The sequence below is a fragment of the Sciurus carolinensis genome, chromosome 10 (assembly GCF_902686445.1).
Source record: "Sciurus carolinensis chromosome 10, mSciCar1.2, whole genome shotgun sequence".
NCBI lineage: Eukaryota > Metazoa > Chordata > Mammalia > Rodentia > Sciuridae > Sciurus > Sciurus carolinensis.
This window is the reverse complement of record NC_062222.1, coordinates 136,289,549-136,310,290: the sequence shown is the minus strand read 5'-3', so window position 1 is coordinate 136,310,290 and position 20,742 is coordinate 136,289,549. Positions and strand designations below refer to the sequence as shown.

Sequence of the window (20,742 nt, the reverse complement as noted above, 5' to 3'; positions counted from 1 at the left end):
CTCTTATGAATTATCATCAGTCCACCTCCTTCTACTGTGAGCCCGACTGAGCATGTCTTCCTGGGCCTACAGTCCCCAGCTGTTCTGCAAAGACTGGATGGAAAATCAGCCCAGGGAACCAGCCATCTGACCACAGGCTATGTCACAGGCCTCTGCTTTAACACTGTATAGCTGGCCCTCCTCAGTTGGCTCCAGGATATAGCCTTCAGTTTGGATCACACCCAGAAGGGAAGATGGCTATAATTAATTACTGCCTACACGGACACCATTAGCCAAAAGGCAAGGAAATGGCTCGGTTTGTTAAATTTCCCATATGCCCCACAGTGTCTCAAATGACAAGGCTACTAGCCCAACACAGTACTCATTTTCCAACAGTGTCACCAGCACCAAGTTTTCCCATTATCATCATCTCAGTTGTCCATTTAGCAAGCAGCACTACAAACTGCTCATCCGTGAGGCAGCTGTTGAAGTCCCATGTAGACTCACCTTTCCTGTCTGCCAGGCACCTGCGAAGCAGCTTCACAGCCTCTCTCCGGCCCTGCTTGGCTGCCAGGATCAGCCAGTCCACGGCCGTGCAGTTGTTAAGCTCTTCATCTGCATCACTGGCTAGTCGCAAATAGTGTTTTCCCACCTGCAAGCCAGACGCCAATCAATCTTGCCTTCTGGGACACTTCTGTCCTTGCTCCTGCCAGCCCACTTCTCTCACCCCTCCCTATGTCACCAGACCAAAAAGAAAGATGGTGGGAATGGGTCCCACTGGGTGCCTGCACTAGCCTGGACTCTTGCAGGTCCCTGGGCCCTTGCTCCTCCCCTAAACACTGTGAGGCAGGTGTAGAACCCTCTACAGAAGAAGGAACCACAGGGTCTGTACTGTTTAGATCTTCCTCGAGCTGCTCCTGCCCACCAAGAGCCCAGGGATGGAAACTCAGAACAGTGACAGTCCACAGATCACCTCTCAAAACAGGTGACTAAAGAAAGTCAGGGTTGGAGAGAGGGCAGCCAACCAATGGCTGTACTGGCTCACTGGCCATATTTTTTTTAAAATAAAGTTTTATTGGAATATAGCCAAGGCCACTCATTTACATATTGGACATGGTTGCTTTTCCTGTGATTCATCATAAAACTGGTTAGATATGACAGAACATGGAACCCAAAATCTTTACTATCTGGCTCTCTGTAAACAGGAAAATGCTTGCTGATCTAGTCCAACCCTCTCATTCTCTGGACAAAGTGAGGACCAGGGCGGAGACAGAGACCCAGGCAACAGGCTGTAGAAGGAACTTCAGAGTACAGAGGGGCAGGGTGAGTCACTGCTCCAATAGACCTCTGGGGACTCTGGCAGCCCCCTAGGAATGATGTGGTGATCTCCCTCCAGGGTGGGCCAGGCAAGGCTGGAGACAGAGGTACCAGGCACAAAGCCCTACACGCAGCTCACTTCCTCACTCCGCCCAGACTCGCAGGTTCCCTACATGTAATGACAGGGAGTTGGACTCTGGGAACTCCCCTCACCAATGTTCCAGATGCTAACAGGAGAAACAGCAAGAAGTATGGGGACAACATGGTCCACACTGTACAAGGACCAGGTGGGAGGTCTTAAGAGTTGCTGACCTGGGTATGAATCATGGCTCTGTGCCTCCTGGCTGGGTGAACTTGGACAAATTACTAAAGCTCTTTGGCCTTAGGTTCATTCAAAGAGAGTGAATGATGATTCCCACCCATAAGGACATCACAAAGATAACCTGAGATGACCATGACCTGCTGAGGTCCCCACCCCCTCTTCTCTCCCCATGCACCTCCTTGTGTTTTAGTTCCTGACACCTGCTAAGCTCTCTCTATCCTCAGGACACTTTGTTCCCTTCTGCTATCCTGTACTACCTCAGCTAAGATGGTACCTCCTCAAAGGACACCAGGACCCTCTGCTACTTTCTATATCAGAAGTATCTGTTTACTTTTTTGTCTGTTCCTTCCATTTACCTGTCACCTCCATGAGGACAGGGCCCCAATCTGTGTGGCACTGGGTCCGAGGCGCAGGCACAAACCCATCCCAAGTCAATGGTCACCTCTCTGAGAGCTCTGTGCACTCCTTTGGTCAGGCACAGAGAGTGGCCACTCAGAGACGAGAGTGAGCAGCACAAACAGTGGGTGGGGCACCGAGCAAGTGGCTACAGGAAGGGGGAAAGGGGGAGGGCATCTTAAAGGAGGGGATGCCCAAGACGAGGTATAAGCTGGACCAGCGGGATGACCCCAGGAGGGGGCCAGGGGGATAACACTGCAGATGTGGATCAAACCAACATGGCTGGGGCACAAGCGTGCTGGTTCCCCAACCCCTTCATGAGTCTCCTCTGGGCTGCAGAGCTCTTGGCGAGGCCTGTCCCTCTGTGGCTGTGTCCTGAGTTCCCAAAGGGAACTTACCTCTGTCTGTGCCTTAGGGTCCCCAGCCTTGGCTTTCTCCAGGACTTCCTCAAATGGGATTTCCACATCTCCCTTCATAGGTCCTTTAACAAGGGAAAATAAGCAGAATGTCATAAAGTCAGACCTTGTTTGTCATCTGCCAGAGGAGTGGAGGGGCAGCAGGATGAGATTTCAGAAGACCTGGTGCTGATACTGTAAAATCCAGGGCAAGAGCACCAGAATCAATGCAAAGACAGAACAAGACTAGGAAGCAGCAGTTTGCTTTCCAATTCTACAAACAGCACCAGAGCAATGACCATAAAATCTACCATGTGCAGTGATTTTCAACAGCAAAAATGGGAGGCAGAGGGACAGAGCACAGCCCTGAGTCCCACTAATATTCCCCTCAGCTCAGGCCTCTCTTGCTGAAGCTCTAGAAAATCTGAGGGCTCCATTTGAAAGACCCTGGCCTGAACAAAAAGAACCTGCACCAGGACTCAGCATGCCAACAAGCATCACCACAGACAGATTGTAGTCAGTAGATAGACATCTTGATATGAATGTGTTTTGCTGACAAGTGAGTGTCTTAGTCTGTCAGGGTGCTATGACAAATGCCATAGACTGGGTCGCTTAAAACACAAGAATTTATTACTCACAGTTCTGAAAGTTAGGAGACCAAGATCAAGGTGCCAGCAGATGGGGTCTGGCAAAGGCCCAGTTTATAGTTTACAGATGGCACTTTCTTGCTATGTCCTTGCATGGAAGGGGTAAAGGAGTTCCAGGGTGGGGGTCTTTTTTAAAAGGGCATTAGTCTCATGTATGTGTCCTCTACCCTCATGACCTCAGCAGCTCCCAAAGGCTCACCTCCTAGCAGCACTAGGCAGGGGGTCAGGAGGCCAGCATGTGAACTGTGGGGCACAGCATAGGCTCGCTCAGTGTCCACACTGCACTGCAGGGAGTTCACCACCTCAGGGGCTCTTAAGTCCTCTTAAGGGGGATGTGCTCAGGTTTCCTAACCTTCCTCCTCTGTCAGGACTTTAGGTTGTTCCCTATAATCCCTTACTTTATAAAATAGTACCACAGACCAATATGTGCATCTCCTTTTTTTCCTTTGGGAAATTATTTTCCTAACAGCTTCTTCAATTGAATGACTCGTCGGAGAGCTCATGCTATATTAATCTTTCTAAAAAGTTCCCTACAAAAGCATCATATAACTACATCAATTTCATTACAACCTTATTGACATGGGTATCACAACAATACAGAAAGCTTTTGGAAACAATTCATTTTTACCAGTTCCTTTTCTTGATTTAGAGAGACAATATTTAAGGGCCAACACTCAACTCCACAGCTTGACTCCAACCCCTGCTATGCTCCACAATGGCAGGTGACAAGACACCTTGCTCTGGCACATGTGAAGCATGATAGGAGCTTGGCAGAGATGAGCGGGCTCTCACCCTCTCACTGGTTCTACAGACTGAAGGCAGAAGTACGGGACATGACACATGGTCCCCAGTCACAACACACAGAGGGCCAGCCTTCCTTATCCAATTCCTCTGGGGCTGTCCTAGCACAGGTCTATGCCAGGCCCTGAGCTGGGCTCTGCCTCAGGGCACCCAATGGTCCAGGGGAAGGCAGTGGCAGTGAAGTGGTCTAAGATGACACAAGCTGCCGGGTTCAAAGGCGAAGGTGTGAGTGCCACATCCAGTTTGGAAAGGATAGAGGAAGACTGGGGATGACTCAAAAGTGCAGGTGGCATTAATAAAAGCACAGACAGAGCATTAATATTCAGAATATATGAAGAACTCAAAAAACTTAACACAAAAAAACCACAATAACCCAATCAGTAAAAGGGCAAAAGAACTAAACAGACATTTCTCAAAAGAAGAAATACAAATAATCAACAAATACATACAAAAATGATCAACGTCTCTAGCAATTAGGGAAACGCAAATCAAAACTACTGAAATTCATCTCACTTCAGTCAGAACGGAAATCATCAAGAATACAAATAATAAATGTTGACAAGGATGTGGGGAAAAGGTACACAGTACCTTTTGGTATTTTGGTAGGACTGCAAATTAATGAAATGGGAAAAGGGAAGAACTCCAGATAGCAGTATGGAGATTCCTCAAAAAAACTAGGAATACGACCACCACAAGACACAGCTATCCCACTCCCCAGTATATATCCACAAGACTTAAAATAAGCATACTGCAGTGGCACAACTCACAATAACTAAGCTGTGGAACAAACCTAGATGTCATCAATAGAGGACTGGATATACCCAACGGAGCCATAAAGAGGAACAGAATTACGGCATTCGCCGATAAATGAATGGAACTGGAGGCTATCGTGGTAGATGAAATAAGCCAGTCCCCACAAGTCAAAGGTTGAATGTTTTCTCTGATATGCGGAAAGTAATCCAAAATAAGGGGAGGGTCGGTTAAAAAGAGATCAAGGGGAAAAAGGGAGAGAAAATATCAAAATAGAGGAAAGATCAGAAGAGTAGACAAGGGGGATTGAGAAGGAAGGAGGGATGGGAAAAGGGAAGAACAGTGGAATGAATGAACAAATTTTCCTATGTACATATATGAACAGAGTACAATGAATCACAACATCAAGTATATCCACAAGATACTAATTTTTAAAAATCTATAAATAAATTACAGGGATATCAGTAGAGTAGAGGGAGAGGAGGGGAGGAAGGGAAGAAGAGCTCCGGACCAAATCAGAGCAAAGCATATTCCATGTTTTTTTTGATCATGTCAAAATGTATCCTAAAGTTATATATAAAAAAGGATAAAAAATATTTACAAAATAAAAGTGCATACAGCACATGAGGACCTCTGATGGGGCATGTGCTGGTGAGAGGAACTGGAAGACCTCCTGGGGAAGGCGCAGTATCTCATACATAAGGGCAATTCTCCCTGCAGAGTTTTGGGCTCAACTTCCCTCAAGGATTTTACAAAAACAGTGGTTTCAGGGCTCCTAAAGCAGCATTGAGGACACCCACACTTCCCGAGTGGCCCACTGTGCCTTTCTTGCTGTCGGCTGCAAGGTAGCCCTCTAGGAGTGGTGTGGGTGCAGTCCATTCCTCTGGGTCTACTGGTCTCTAGTCCTGGTTTCTGATACAGTGCTACAGAACAGCTCAGCAAATGCTGAATCAACAGAGGGATGAACAGATGGAGGCCGAGAAGGGAGCAGCGTGAGCAGGGCCCTTGGCGTTCATCTGTCTCCCCAAATCCTAACACAGCCACAGCCCGGCACACACTTGGCTTAGTGACTGAACTGCCAAGTTCAGCTCCCTTCTGTAGAGGAAAGGTGAAGAGAAGGCACCTTCCCTCCCATTAAGAGTGCAGAACTACCCCAGGCCATGCACCACAAGCTCCGGGTCCTTCCCACCAGCCCGACCACGCTGGCTTCCACTTTCACATTACTGTGGCTATCTAGATATGCCTGAAATTTCTGAATGCACATCAAATACTCTTAAAAGAACACAATTAGAAACACAGTCATTAAAGATGGTGTAAGGTGCTGCTGTCACCTACTTCTTTACTTGCTGGCTTTGCAGGGTCCTTGGCCTCAGCATCCCCCTATCCCTCTCACAACAACAAACACATGGGACTGTGGTGATAGAGAGCATGAAGAACAGAGAGGGCGTGTGTGCTCTGTGGCCAGAGCATAGTGCTATGGCCTTGTCCCAACAGGACACCTGGGACTACCCTGGACCAAGGGGATTTCCCACACTGGGGGAAGCTGAGGTTACCCAGGTCCAAGGGGCTGCTCCTCATACAGGGCAGTTGGGGCCACCTTGCATGTAAGGGGTATGCCATCAGCTTCTGTGACACTGACTCTGGCCCTGGGAAAGAACACAGTGAAGGATCCTTGTAGCCCTGTCTTCCTGGGCTGGCATGGAGACAGTGGGTACTGGGGCAGGTCTTGCCCAGGGAATTGCCCTGCCACCAGGTCCTAACAGAATGTGTGAACTCAGCCCTCATCCTCACCCACCAGTGTGAGTGCCAGGAGCCAAGGGAAGCCAGCTGACAACAACCCAGGGACAGCAAGGACAACTCCATTCTACCAGGACAGGTGGAGACATCAATGTTGACAGGGGGAGGCTTCGTGGAGGAGGTGACATTGGAGGCTTGGAATGCAAGTAGGAGGTTAAAGTAATAAACAAGAGGCATGCAGCCAAGTTTCCAAGAGGCCCGGAGGCCATCCCGTGAGCCTCGGAGGCCCCTGCTTCATGCCACGTCAGCTTACAGCTCAGGGGTCACAGCACAAACACAAGTTGACAGCCAGGTCAGGGAAAAGCAATGTATGTAACATGCGTTTTCCTAAGTTAGTTAACAGTGTGACCCCAGGTGCTGCTCAGTGCTATGGCTGGTTCCTCACTCCACAGGTGTAAGGCTTTGCATCTAGTCCTCATTCACATCTGCACTGGTTCCCTGACCCCTCCTCACACCCACTGCCTGGGACCAAACTCTGAACCCTGCCCCAGGGGTCCCATCTCAGGCTGTACCACCGCAGTCCACCTAGGGGCTCCTGAGGTCACCCTTGCTTCCTCCTTTCCCTATCCACGCCCAGCCACCAGGCAGACTGGCCACCTCCCTCATACTCCAGTCTCCAAACCCTACTCTCCTGCTCTGTCTCTTCCCTAGCACAAGTCAGCTCCCTCCCCTATGGAGAGCCTGCCAGCCCCTCATGCTCACAAGAACACTGTTCCTTCCCCAACCCTCAGGGCCTGGCTGGCCTGGCTGACCTGGGCCCCCACACTCTGACCTTTCCTCTGTCTCAGTCCCAGCTGTACACCCCTTTCATCCCTCCCTCTCCCTCCCAGGGCACCATGATCTTGGAACTTGGTGTTCAGTTCTTCCTGCCACAGCCCAGTGTACCCTTCCAGGAGTATCTCACTCCCAGCCTTGGTCAATACTGGGTGGTGCTTCCTGGCAGACCAGCCCTGTCCACCTCAGGGTCCTGCTAATGTCCTCATCATCCATGTCTCTACAGGTGCCCGGCATATGCCATCTGGCACTAGTGAATGGGAGGCCATGAAGACTCAGACTATGCAGGCTGGATACCTGCTGTGGTCCTCCAGGGTCTACAGAAAGGGCACCTCACTATCCTGCAGCCTTGACAGTGAGCGAGTGCCCTGAGTGCATCTCTGAGCACAGACTGTTCCAAGAGCCTCTGTCTCACCTCCTATCTTCCCACCAACTTGGGCTGTGGTCCTCCCTGGGAGGCCCAGAGGCTCCTAAGAGGTCCAGGGGAACAAGTGGGAAGAGGTGAAGCCAGGACCAAAACCCAGGCAGTCTTGTGCTTGAATCAGGGTTCGCCGAGCCTAGAGATGCAGGTCCACGGAATGGTTTGCTTTGCATCTTCCCACCTGTGCCAGGTCAGCCTCCCTGTGCAGCCCCCAGGTCCTCAAGGTTCTAATGCGCCCTATAGTAGTACCACCCCCAGGATGTAATTGCTTGTTTACTCCTATTTTCCACTTGTTCAGGGGCTGAGCCTTGGTCCTTCTGTCACTAAACCTATACAGACACCATTCTGGGAACAAGCCAACTTGTTCTGTGTATTTCTCCTCAGGCACAGCCCACCTGAGGCACCAGACACACAGCAAGGGCACACCCTTGGTCACCGTGTAACTGGCAGCCCATCATGGTGAGTGAGCATACACTCTGAATCTGTTCAAACTGTCCCTTCCCAGCTGGGGGTGGCGGTCCTTAGCATCTCCTTCCCTCCATATTCTCTTCTGAAAAATGGGGTGGCACCAGTGCCTAGCTCCCAGTGCTATTGGGGGTAAGTGGGTTAGTGCACTTAGAGACCTAAAAACTTGTCCACTGGGGTGGAGGCATTAATCAAATATGCACACTTGTGGTTGTTTCCTATGGGCATTTTAACTAATGCTCATCACACCTGTGTTAGGTGGACAGGTGAGATAATTAGTTGAACTTACCATGGCAGATGTTCTGAGCCCTGCCCTCCCCACCAGCCCTGTCTACTGTCCCATATCAGTGATTAGAAAAGGAGAGAGGAGCTGCACAGCAGGGACTTAGGGGCTGGGACCCCCCAGGTTGTCGACCACCAGCTGACTTCCCCATCTCCCACTCAGGGGCAGTCAGAGATCATGTTTGCTTCCTCACAGTGTACCTGAAACTCACGTTCTTAAAGCCCAGCCTCTGTGGGCTATACCACATTACCCCAGACTGAAATCCTGTTTTCCAGTCCTGGGCTCTATCTCTGTGGCCACCAGGCAGCAGAGAGGGGATAAGACTTACAGCCAGGTAGATCCCAGGCTCAGATCCTTGTCCACCCAGAAACATTAGAGACAAAGTGGAAGAACATGGGCATCTTCTAAAAGAGAAGCAGAGATCAAAAGAGCCTGAGGTGAGGCTCATCTCCAGCCCGAGCTGCACAGGAAGCCCAGAAGCCCTCCAGCTGTGCTAGCCAGGCTGCCAGCATACAACAGGAGGGACAGCACTACTGGGTCACCTATGGACAGGGCTGGCACACAGAGAGCCACAGCAGGTGCACACCACAGGTCCAGGGCCTCTGCATGAGTCAGGTGAGGGCACTGCTGATGGGGTGATCTCTCTAGTTTGCTGGGTTCTTTCAGGGAAAAGAGAAGACGGCAGGGCTGGTGTGAGCTGGAGAGAGGAGAGGTAAGCTGGCCAGGGCAGTGGGGAGTAGGACTCCTTCACTCACACTCCATCTCCCAGGGAACAAATGGAGCCTCATGTCCACCCAGCCTGTGAGTAGCCAGGGAGAGTCCAACATCTGCCCAGGGTGGTGGAGGCCAATGAGGCTGCCTCCCCACATACTTTGTAGTAAATAGGCCCTAAGCTATGATAGAAGAGATTCCACACTAAGGACTTGACCCAGCCCACACTCTTACTCCCAAATGCAGCCCTACTTTTTGTGACCAGCCTCCCCGGGGGGGCACAATGAGCCCAAATGATCTACTCCACACATGATTCAACAATGCTCAAATATAAACTGTGAAGTGCAGACAGGTGCCAGGAAACAGCAACACCAACTGGAGAAGTGCCAGCTTAATACATGTCCAGGGTCTAAGTCAATCCTCATAGACTGCACCATGAGGTATGTCTGTCCTCACAGAACCAGAAAAGCCAAGTCCACACTCCACACACAACACTTGTGTTCTTTACTGAAAGGCTCCTTCCAACCGCCCCCTGCTCTCAGCCCCTGCAGCCTTGCACTGCCCTGTTCCTCTGCCCCTCATCTTTGCTGATGCTGTTCCTGGTGCCCAAATCCTTCCCCACAGCCTCACCTGTGTTGTATACCGACTGTTCCTCTCTGCCTGGTGTCCATCATACAGAAGGAATGGAACAAATGCTGCTGCGGGTAAAGAGGTAGTATCTCTACAGCAACTAGTGGTCACAGAATGAGAACCACGTTAGGGTGAAGTCAGTGAGCCTGGGCCTGGTCATCACCCACTGTGGAAATGTCCAGCCTGTCACTGCGAGGCACAAAGCACACTTTCAGCTCACTCACCCACACTGCCATCCCACTAAATACCCAGGACACTTCTGAACCAGGGACCCCAGCAAGATGGGTTCTGCCTCTGCAGACAGCAGTTTTCAAACTGCAGTTTTTACCCATGAGAAGGCCACGAGGTCAATTTAACTTCCCAAAAGCAGCATTTATTTTTAAATCAAAGGAGCAAAGTAGAGAGAACATCAGACTAGAACAGGCAGTGAGGGTGATACTGCTCTGGAATCTTGTTCCCATTCCCAAGCATGTGAACATATGCGTGCATGTGCCATGCTGCAACAGAACATATGTTTCCTGCTATGGGGTCAAGGTCAGAAAGTGCCAAAGGCAGGAGAGCCTTATTGTAGGTGGCATTTCAACAGGTGAGATGGGGGTGGCATATCTGAGGCAGAGGTTCCCACATGGGCAAATGGGAGGTGGGAAAGAATGGAGGCAGATTAGGGGAACCCAGAAAGGCCGTGGTATGTGGGTAGTGGGCCATGAGAAATAACAGGGCTTTCAACAAATACCCCAGCAGCTCTTAAACCTGGGGTTCTGAACAGGACTGCAGGGTTTAAAGCAGGCCCCACGTGAGTCACTAAACGGCCACAGCCTGGGTTGAAGACTGCTGGGCTGCCTGGCTCTGGCCCTGACCCTGACCCCTTACCGGCTCCATCCATTTCTTCGCGGCTCCTGGCACGAGCAGACCGAGGTTCTACTAGAGCAGCTGCTTCTCTGACACCTGGGCCAGGGCCAGCTTGGGGTCTGAGAGCCCGGGGTGCCTCACTCCTCTCCTCTTCCACTGAGGCAGTGGCATTGAGCCGAGCGCGGGCTTGGGGCTGCGGTGCCGGTGGAGGTTGTGGATTGGAGGGGCTCAGAGGAGGGGTGCTGGAGTCCATCTTGCCTGCAAGAAAAGCAAAGGGTCAGACACACACACGGGTCCCCAACCCAGCTTGTGCTGGCTTTTAGTTTTTGGAAAAGAGAAGAAAGCAAAGAGATGGGTGGGAGCTGCCAAGCACTCTATGTTCTTGTTTAACCTCACAGCCCTGTGGGAAGCCCCGTGCTAAGCAACTCCCTCAAGGGTGTCTAGGCTAACACACGGGCAGCAATTCTAAGCTCTAGCCCTCCAGTCTAAGGCTTTAAATCCCAAGTTCCCACCTTACAAGGTCAAGCCACGAGACCTTGGAGTTTAGTGTCCTCATCTGAGAAAAGGGGATGGGAATGACAACATCTGGAGATGATCCACGTGAAACACTGAGCACGGGCTTGGCTATGGGGGCTGAGTGGGGGCTTTCAAGTGATATGTTACTCAACATCTACAAAAGTGACCTTATTTGGAAAAACAGGTGTTTGTAGATACTAATGAAGTTAAAGATCTTGAAGTGAGACCCTCCTGAATTGTAAGAAGAAACACACACATTGAGAGAGAAAATCCTGTAAAAAGAGAGCTAGAAGCTGAAGTGATGCAGCTACAAAAGAAGAGACCCAAGGATTGAGGGCCACCATCAGAAGCTGAGGAGAAGCAGGGAACAGACCCTCAGAGTTCCCAGAAGGGACTACCACAGTCCACACCTTGACCTTAGATTTCTGTCTCCAGAATTGTTTGAGGTACTGGGGAATGAACCTATGGGTGTACCACCATTGAACTACATTCCAGTCCTTTTTATTTTTAAAATTTTACTTATTTTTACAGTGCTAGGAATGGAACCCAGAACCTCACACAAGCTAGGCAAGCACCATACTACTGAGCCACATCCTCAGCCCCTGATTTTTATTTTGAGACAAGATCTTGCCAAGTTGGTGATCTTCCTGCATCAGCCTCCTAAGTTGCTGGGATTACAGGCAAGCATAACCATACCTAGCCAGAACTGTTGGTTTAAGCCACCCAGTTTCTGGTGATTGTTTTTGGGGGCTTTGAGAAATAAGCACCCTGGTATAAAGTAAAAGTTAAATAAATTGAGAAGGCTTAAGGGAAGGATTGGTAGGACAGGGGTAAGAGTGGGGATGGTACACAACTGGTGAACCCAGATTTCTCCAACCAGATCTGCCCAGATCCAGCACGTTCTAGACCAGGCCCAGGGCATGGGACAGGAATCACAGAACTTCAACACCTCATCTATTAGCACTTATTAAAAAGCAAATGAATGCACACAGGGTAGTAGTGGTGTAAGAAGAGATTTCTAGAACAGACCAGGGAGCACAAAAAGTCCATGGAACATGTCATGAATGGGGAAGAGCTCGGTCAACAAAGGGGCCCCCTGCATGCTGCTTAGCAACATGGAAAACAGTGTCAACAAAAGTCAGAGTAACTGCAAGTTACAGACCATGGGGCAGAAATCTCTAGAAGATCCTTAGCCTCGATGATATTAAGGGAGCACAGACCCCTAACTCTCAGGCCCCATGTACACTGTGGGGTACGGGGAGACTTTTCCTCAATTTCCCAAGTGATCCTCCCCATACACAAGGTGCATCTCTTCATCAAAGATGGGGAAACTGAGGCACAGAACGGGGGGGGGGCTGATAATGAGGAAATCTGTCTCCCAACCCTCATCTGCCAAGGCCCCTTGCTTCTGACTCTGGACCCACCAAGCTGTGTGGTCCTGAGAAGCCCAAATCCCTCTCTGTACATCAGTATCCACATCTGCATATGAGGACACTACCCTGTCCTTGGGCTGACTGTGAGGACCAATATGACTAGAGCTACATGAGTGGCCAGAGTTCTGGGCCTAGCCCCAAGTCAGTGGTGTACATGTCTCCTGACTAGTCACTGGAAAACAGGAATGGCCGCAGGCCCCATCAGTCCCAGATTATTCCATTTTGCTCCATCCCCAGCTACCAAGGGGGCCTAAGGATCAGATCTGTGTCCAAAGAACAATGTAGATTTCAATCTGAACATTCCTCCCTCAGAGGGACTGAGTTCTTATTTTAATTTAGTTTTGTTTGTTTTTTTTAGTTCTTTTAGAGTCCTTATATTAAAACATTACTGGAACAAAAAACTGAAGACTGGTCAAGACTCGTGAATTTGCTTGGAAATCAATGCAGGGCTTGGTACTGTCTCCAAACTTTGAGTTTCTGGGAACTGGCAACTCCTGGAAACCTCATCATTTAACTGCATGCGCAGACCCAAGGGCGCACATGGCCAGCCGGGGGCAGAGAAAGTGAACTGCACAGCCCGGCACACAACGCAACAGTCATGCAGGTCACCAGACCATCCGAGTTGGCAAAAAAGGCCATGTTCTAGCTCGCCTTCCCCCATGGCTCCCCTGCCTCAGAAAAAATGCCACCATCTCTAATGGCAGAAGGGCATCTTACCTTTACTGAGAGCTAGTTTATGGCAAGGCACCTATATTAATAACAATGGCTCTGCTCTCAGTGCGCCAAACACTCTTCCCCAGGAGTTCTTCCTAGCCAGGTACAAGAGCATCGAGGTATTGCTGGTGTAGCACCTGTTTCATCTTCAACACTCACCCCATTTCACAGACTAGAAAACTGTGATGAAAGATCTACTGAAACAGTTCACAGAGCTGAGGTTAAAATTCAAATCCACACCTGGGTTCCCAAACCCCAGCAAACTTGTTTCTGAAAAGAGGCCTTTCAAGCTCCCTCCATTCTCTCCTCCCAGGTCCCTTCCCTCCACAGCACTGGCTGCCAGTCTGCTACGACAAGTAGCTGCCCACTCCCACACACTGCTCCACAGCACCCCTTCCGGAGTCCGTCCACCCCTCCTGGACAGCCTGCATGCTGAGCTCCAGAGAAACCTTTGCAGGCATCTCCCAGATGCCTCCCTGAATTCTTTGGCTTCTTCATCTGCTCGCAGATAAACACACAGCAAGTAGGCCTCTCTCCATCAGCCCTTTTCTGACAAGAGGTAGGAGGTACAGGTGACATCCCAGCCAACAGCATGCAGTTTTAAAACCACAAGCACCAGGGGAATGGCTGCTTAATCTGTCTCAGTTTCCCCATCTGTAAAATGGGATAACACCTTCCATGTCTTGGTGAGGAGAAGATTCCAGGTGTGATTGAAGAGAAAGTGATCTGCAAACTGACAGTCATTACTTCCCCATTCAATTGAAAAACACCTTATAAAAGGAAAATGCAGCTCTGGTTAGACGATAGGGTCCAGTATTATATATATTGCATTATAGTCAAAGTAAAATCTTTTAAAGCAAATCCTCTGATTAGTAAGAATGGATGAATGCAGGAGGATTGTCAGGTTCCCTGAGGAATGATCAAGCCTGATTTAGATCAAAAAGCTGTTATTTTAACAATTCCTGGACATGGTTGCTCACAGGGACAAGAAGGACCAGAAAGAACCAACAGAGGAAGGACCTGTCTGGCAACTGCTCCTTTCTTTTCTGACTAGTGCCACTAAGGCAGGGACAGCAGTTCAGGGTACACACTAGTGGCTTAACATAAGATGGGCAGAAGCCTGAGGCAGCCAGGCCCTGGAAAGGCACACCAACTAGGGACTGATGTGTCTGGGTAATCTTAGGCAAGTCCCTCTCAAGGCTTGGTGTCCCTGACTACAGAGCAAGAGCCTCATTGCCCCACCTCTGACCCCAGCTCCAGCACAATCCCACTGCCATTACGGCCACAGCAGTAGCTTGGAACCAAGCATTGTGTAAGATCCCAAAACTCAGAGTGGCTAGCATTCTTTCCCTGTGAGCACCAAGGCATATTTTTATCCCATCAAAATACAAACACCAGCACCAAGAAGCTCAGCTGAGGAGTCGCCACCCCAGAGAGGGTTGCTCCAACACAAGTGCACTCAGAGGTAGAGCAGAATAACCACATTCAGTCTTCTGCCCAGAGTGCACTAACCCTCACCTGGGCAAGCCCCTATTCTGCTCTGCAGGGGGGTCCCCACCCTCTAGAAGTTGGATCCTTGGAAACTGGCCTGCAGGAAGCCAAGAAGATGACCAGTGCCTCCAAAACCAAGATCCCAAGGTGGGGAATCCAGAGAGACATCTGTAGGGCTCACACACAGGGGTGTCCCTCCAGCAACACTCTTTGGCATTCAGAATGATCTATAATGAAATATGCAGTCCTCCATAGGGTACAGCACTACACTGCTATTAAATGTGATTATGTATGTGAATGTTTACAGAAGGGGAAAATGTTTGCATAACACTGATGAGCAAGACTGAAGCAGCATAAGATATTATTCTGGGTCTGTTTAGGATGAAAACAAAATTCATTTGCAAAAAAATATAGAAGAAAATGGCTTTTAAAATGTTAACACTTGCTATCTCTGGGTAAAGATTATGGGTGATTTTAACTCTTTAAAAATGTATTTCCCTAATTTTCTATAATAAATATACATTGTTTTTGAATTAAAGAAAGATATTTTGAAATCTATCTGTAACTGAGTCCAAAGGAAGTGGGCCCAGTAGGTCCCTGGCCTGAAGTGCCCACACTGGCCTGGTCCGACCCAATCTCCTGGCACAGAACTGCACCTCAAGACAAGGGCACAAAGCCCTTGGTGGCTCCCAGGTACCTATTTTTGCCCAGAGTATTAAGGGCCAAACCAAGGAACGTTCCAGCTCTCCCAATGTGGCAAGTTCACAGGAACAAAGGGAGACTCGAACTGGAAATGCCCTCAGTTGTGACTGTGGATGGCTGCAGACCACCACCATCTGGCACCTGTTCTGGGCCTAGCTCAAGCTGTTCAGCAGGCATAGACTGAGAACCTATCTCACACTAGGCACTGTGCTGATCCTCCTTGCCCTAGAGAGGATGCATCCAGAGCCAGTGATTGAGCAGTCCAGTCTAGATGGGCAGACAACAACAAAGAGCAATGCCTGGGGCTACAAAGCACAGAAGCAGGTCCTTCACTTAACCATAAGAAGGGGCAGGCTAGGGACTCTGCAAAAGCCTGGCTGAAGCTCACTTCAGAATAATCAGGCCCAGAGCCAGGTAGGCAGCATGAGGGCATGTGTGTGTGTTTGGGGGCATTCCAGCAGGGGATATACCCAAGAGAAGAGGAAGCACACAGTCAGCAAGTCAGAAATGTGGCAGTTAAAGTGGCAGAAGAAGAGGCCAAGAGAGCAGAACAGGTCCCAAGGGCTGAACAAATGCCAGGCTTAGGAGATGGACCTGATCCCACAGGCCAGAGGGAAGGAGACGTAAGACCACCAGGCTGTCTGGAGTCAGAGGCAGACAAGGTAGTCCAGGGAGGCTGCAGGCCATCTAGGGAGAGCTGAGGGCTCTGGATCAGGGCAGACATGGGGCAGACTGGGATGCAGGAGAGACAGGAGGTCACAAACCATGTGAGGAACAAGGAGGCACAGGGTGGCCTGGCTGATGGCTCGGATGACAGTCTACTTCCTGAGGTGCAGAGAAGTGCCATACAGAGCAAAAACTCCTTACCTGTTGTGGTTCTTCTAGCCACCATTACAGACCATGTTGGCGTCTATCCTACAGTATAGGCATTTCCAGGGGCCAAGACTGAGCTGGGTTCCCCTCTGTGACCAGACCCAAAGGCCTATCCAGCCCTGACCTAGAAGGGGCAGGGGAAGCCACAGCTAGAGCCCCTCCAACCACATCTACCTGGGAAAAGTGAGGGGAGTCTCCCAGCCAATTCTTGTGTCTGGGGGAGGACAAAGGACCAGGCAGGAATAAAGGAATGTCTTTCTAGATCCCTGGTCAGATGGAGAGGGCTACTGTGAGAGTTGCAGGCCCCTGGAGACAGGTAACAGATGGGGAGGGTGAGAGGTATTGTCTCTGGACAACCAGTGGACTCCCTCCTGGGCTGCAGTGAACAGGAGCAGCCAGCACCCAGGGTACCAGGGAGGGCTCCCTGAGTGAGGGAGGGATTTTGGCAGAAGGGAAAGTCCTTTACAAACCATAAAGCCCTGGGCCAAATGCCAGGGGTCACTGTTCAAGGGGAGGGGAGCAGGGCGCACTCACTGGGGGTGGGGGACAGAGGGCCTGGCTCTGCTGCGGATAACCTGCATGGTCCTGGGCAGGCACCAAGCTGGCCAAGACTCCCTCACCTCCTGCCTCAGATGGGACTGTAACTCCTCCCCAGGTTACTGAGAGGGTTAAATACCTGGGGGAGTGGGGTCCTGGGGGAGGCCAAGTTACTGCCCAGGCTTCTTCCTTGGAATTTCATCACATCAACTACAAAAGATGGGGTGAGAGGGCACTGCAGAGGGCTGGGTCGGAGTCTCCAGGGAGCGCCCATCTATCGGACCAGAAGTCAAGTTTAGGTCGGGGTCCCACCCGGCCGAGTCCCACCAGGCGGGGTCGCCGGCTGCCACTGTCCTCAGCAGGGGGCACGGAACTGCTGTCCCGCTCCCAAAGGGGCCGCGGCGGCTTCGGGTCGGCCCGGCGCCCCGCAGCCCTGGGGACGCGGGGGGCGGCGGGGTCCCGTCCCGCCGGGCGGCCGGGCACCGGCAGGACGGCGCCGCTCGGACCCAGCCCCGGCGCCCGGCGGGTCGGGCGAAGGAGGGGCCGGCAGGGGCAGGGGTCTCCTCCCGCGTCGCACGGCGGGCGGAACCCCGGGCCCTCCACCTTCGGGGAACTTGCGGGAGACTTCGGGTCTGGCCACCCATCGCCTCAGAAGGGGAAACTGAGGCGCGCGGCGGGCGTCGCCCCTCGCCTCCCGAGACCCTTCCCACCCCGGCGCGCGCCCCCCGCCCCAGCACTCACCTGCCGGCGAGCGGGCCTCACGCGGCGCCTCAGGCCTCCGGGCCGGTCGCGAAGTTGCTCTGGAGCAGAGGGACGCGCCGGGCCGGGACAGCGACGGCGGAGCAGGAGGAGCGAGCGCCGGCCAGCGCGGCCTGGGGCCCGCGGGGCGGGGCAGGAGGCGGGGCTTCCGTCGCCCTCCACTCGCGGCGCGGCCTCGCGGACGCGGCGCCGGTTCTGCCCACTGAGCGGCCCGCACGCCGGTCAATCACCGCTCACCTCCACCAATCGCGGTGCGCCTCGCCTGCAGCGGCCGTCTCTTCCCTGGCGCCTCCAGGACCGAGGGCGCCGGGAGGGCGGGTCTGGCCCGCCTACAGCGAAAGTTTCCGAGCGGATTCGGCCCAGGACCCCGCCCCGGCCACGCCCACAAGGCGGCCCTTCGTGGAGCTGGAATTGCGCCCCAGGTGCGTAACAGGTGGTTGGACCCACATGCAAGGTTAGGCACAGCTTTCAGCCGGCACTCGGGCTCCTGGGGCTCCACCTTAGGATTCGTTATATTTGCTTTTGTAATATTAACAAACACTTTTTTGCGCCTACTATGCGCCAGACACATTTATTCCAGTGCTGTTAGACATACAGAGGGGCTCCCTCAATGTAGCAGCAGACAGAAAAATCCGGCTGATTTAAATGTGTACGTGTAACTAAGTATTGCTTTAAGTGCACAAAATCAAATGCAACGTAGCAGACTTTTCACTAGGTAATTGTGGGATTCATTTAAAAGCATATATTAGCCCAGAGAGGGAGGTGAGGCTCAGGCAGTTGGGAGACCCTCTTCTTTAGGTCCTCTGAGATGTCAGAGAGGTGTGTTTTGGAGATGAGGGCAAAGGTCCATGCTTTAGACAGCCCCAGATTCCCAAAATGGAAGTCCCTGTCTGCTCTATCTTCAGTCCCCATAGCCAATCAGAGATACCTGTCCTGGGTTATCTTTGCAGAAACTGCAGCTCAAAGCATATTAAAGACAGCACTGCCTGCAAGTTGGGAGCAAATAGTCCATTTGATTTTGGAGATAGGTTCTGTCCATCGAGCACACTACCTCAGGGATTTTGTCAAAGTTGCAAGGTTTGTCAGTCTGCATTTGATCCTCCAGCTGCCCTCATGGTCCCCCATCTCCTGCAAACTTGTGAGGCTCACAGGGAAGGAAAGAAGGAGAGGAAGGAAGGCTGGGCTGAGCAGTGAGGCTCTGACAAGGATCCATTTAGGGGAATTTTCACACATGGAATATTTTTTGTTGTTTCACTAAGGATCAGAGGAAAAAAGTTGTGTTGGACACATTTTTGTTGCTAAGCAAATAGAGTCTTAGTATTTTGTCCACAGTCACTCAGAACACTCCCCTCCATTCTAATATATAAAAGTAGAAAATGCATTTTGGGGCAGTGTGCATTTAAGGGTTTCCAGAAGTCACCATGAGTACATTGTGGGACTGTTTCCTTAGGGCAAAGTGCTGGAAGCAGGAACACCAGATCATGATGGTTTTTTCAGATCTATAGATACATTTTACTAAAAGAAGTTAACAAGTTTCTCAAAGTTGTTTCCAGCTCATCTCTGAGAGGGCATCTACTACTCAGGGGATTACTTATGAGAAAAAAAAAAAAAAAAAAAAAAGAAACCCTTTCCTGAAATGGAAATTGAAAAGTGAGCTCTGTAATTGTAATTTGCATTTCCATGGTAACTAATTATCTTAATCTGTTCTCTGTTGCTATAACAGAACACCCAAGACTGAGTAATTTATAAAGGAAAGAAGTTTATTTGGCTCATGGTTCTGGAGGTGGGCAAGTCCAAGATCAGGCAGCGCCATCTGTCAAGGGCCTTGTGCTGCATGATCACATGGCTGGAAAGTGGAAGGGCGAGCAGGCGTGGGAAGAGGAGAACATGCGCACAGCCTTACTTTACCACCACCTGCTCCGTAGGTAACAATGAAGCTTGTGGACAATTAACCCATGCTTCAAAAAAGTGATTAATCCCTCTTGATAACCACCCACCCCTCTCTTAAGACTTTCTTTTTTTGTGACTGTTAAATTTATGTTTTTAACTGCCATAAAAGCTTTAAATATTTATGGGGTACCATGTGAGTCTTCAATACACATATACATTGTATCATGTTTAAATCAGGGTGCAGGTATCTGTCCTCTCAAACATTTATCATTTCCTTGTGGTGAAAACATTCAAAATCCTTCCTTCTAGCTTTTTCAAATATGCAATTCAATGACATTATGTCAGCCTGCTGTGCAATACAGTCAGCCCACTGTCAGCCTCTTGCTCCTATCTACCTATAACAGGTGCCACAACATGAGTTTTGAGGGGACAAGCCATAGCACTAATGAGTTTAGACATTTCATGTTTCTTAATCTCACGTAGCATTTGTTTCCCATTTAAGTCTTGCTATCTTTGAGACTCTGAAAGCAATTAGATGCGTTTCTTTCATTTTCAACCCACCCACCCTCCTCTGGCACTCCGAGGGCTGGGGCCTACCAGAACCTCCCGCAGCACCCCCTCCGGGGAACCAGCAGCTCTACTCACATCTGTGAGGCTGAGAGCAAGGAGGCCTCCTCCAGCAACTCCACATGATCTTACCAACCCATTCTTTGTTGTCTTCAAGGAATGTGTGCCCTCTTCATCTACCCCCTGCTGGCTGGCCACTACTGCCCAGGACACAAGAGCCTGGTCTTTACAGATACTGCACACACAACCACACAGAAGCAGAGATACTTCACAAACTCTTTGAGGGGACAAGCAAATGGAACCATTCCTCTTGTGAAGGCCTAAGGGGAACAAGAAAATTCAACAAAAATATGCAAGACAGCTCACAGAGCCTCAAGCAGAGCATGGCAATGTTTAGCATCTCCACAGAACTGGAAAACTCATAGTAATAGGCAAATTCAGAAAGAGAACCATGAGGCAGCACAAATTAGCAAACTGGAAGACAATTTGGAGCTTTGTGGAAGAAAGATATGAAAATCATCAGAAAAAAAGGGGAAACTTGAAAGACAGTCCCAGGAAGGGTAGCATACAATGAACAGGAGTCCCAGAGGAAACTGAAAGGGAAACAGGTTAACAAAATGCCAGGCAGCGTCCCTGGTTTCAGTTATGCTCTGAAGCACAAATCCTCAGGAAACAAAGTCTTGAAGGGTTTCAAAAGGAGCATCACATCCAAAGGAAGGAGAA

General features: G+C 50.5%; 1 protein-coding gene across 1 annotated transcript in view; it reads right to left on the bottom strand.

The window, feature by feature from the left end:
• Wfs1 (wolframin ER transmembrane glycoprotein) overlaps positions 1-17,674 on the bottom strand; it is a 28,446-nt gene extending 10,772 nt beyond the window's left edge. The window contains exons 1-4 of the mRNA XM_047567095.1: positions 17,545-17,674; positions 10,559-10,795; positions 2,413-2,495; positions 487-631 (exon numbers count right to left, since the gene is read on the bottom strand). Of these exons, the coding sequence (XP_047423051.1) occupies positions 487-631; positions 2,413-2,495; positions 10,559-10,790 (460 nt within the window). The 5' untranslated portion in view covers positions 10,791-10,795; positions 17,545-17,674. The remainder of the gene's footprint in view (positions 1-486; positions 632-2,412; positions 2,496-10,558; positions 10,796-17,544) is intronic.
• Between the last annotated feature and the right edge of the window lie 3,068 nt (positions 17,675-20,742).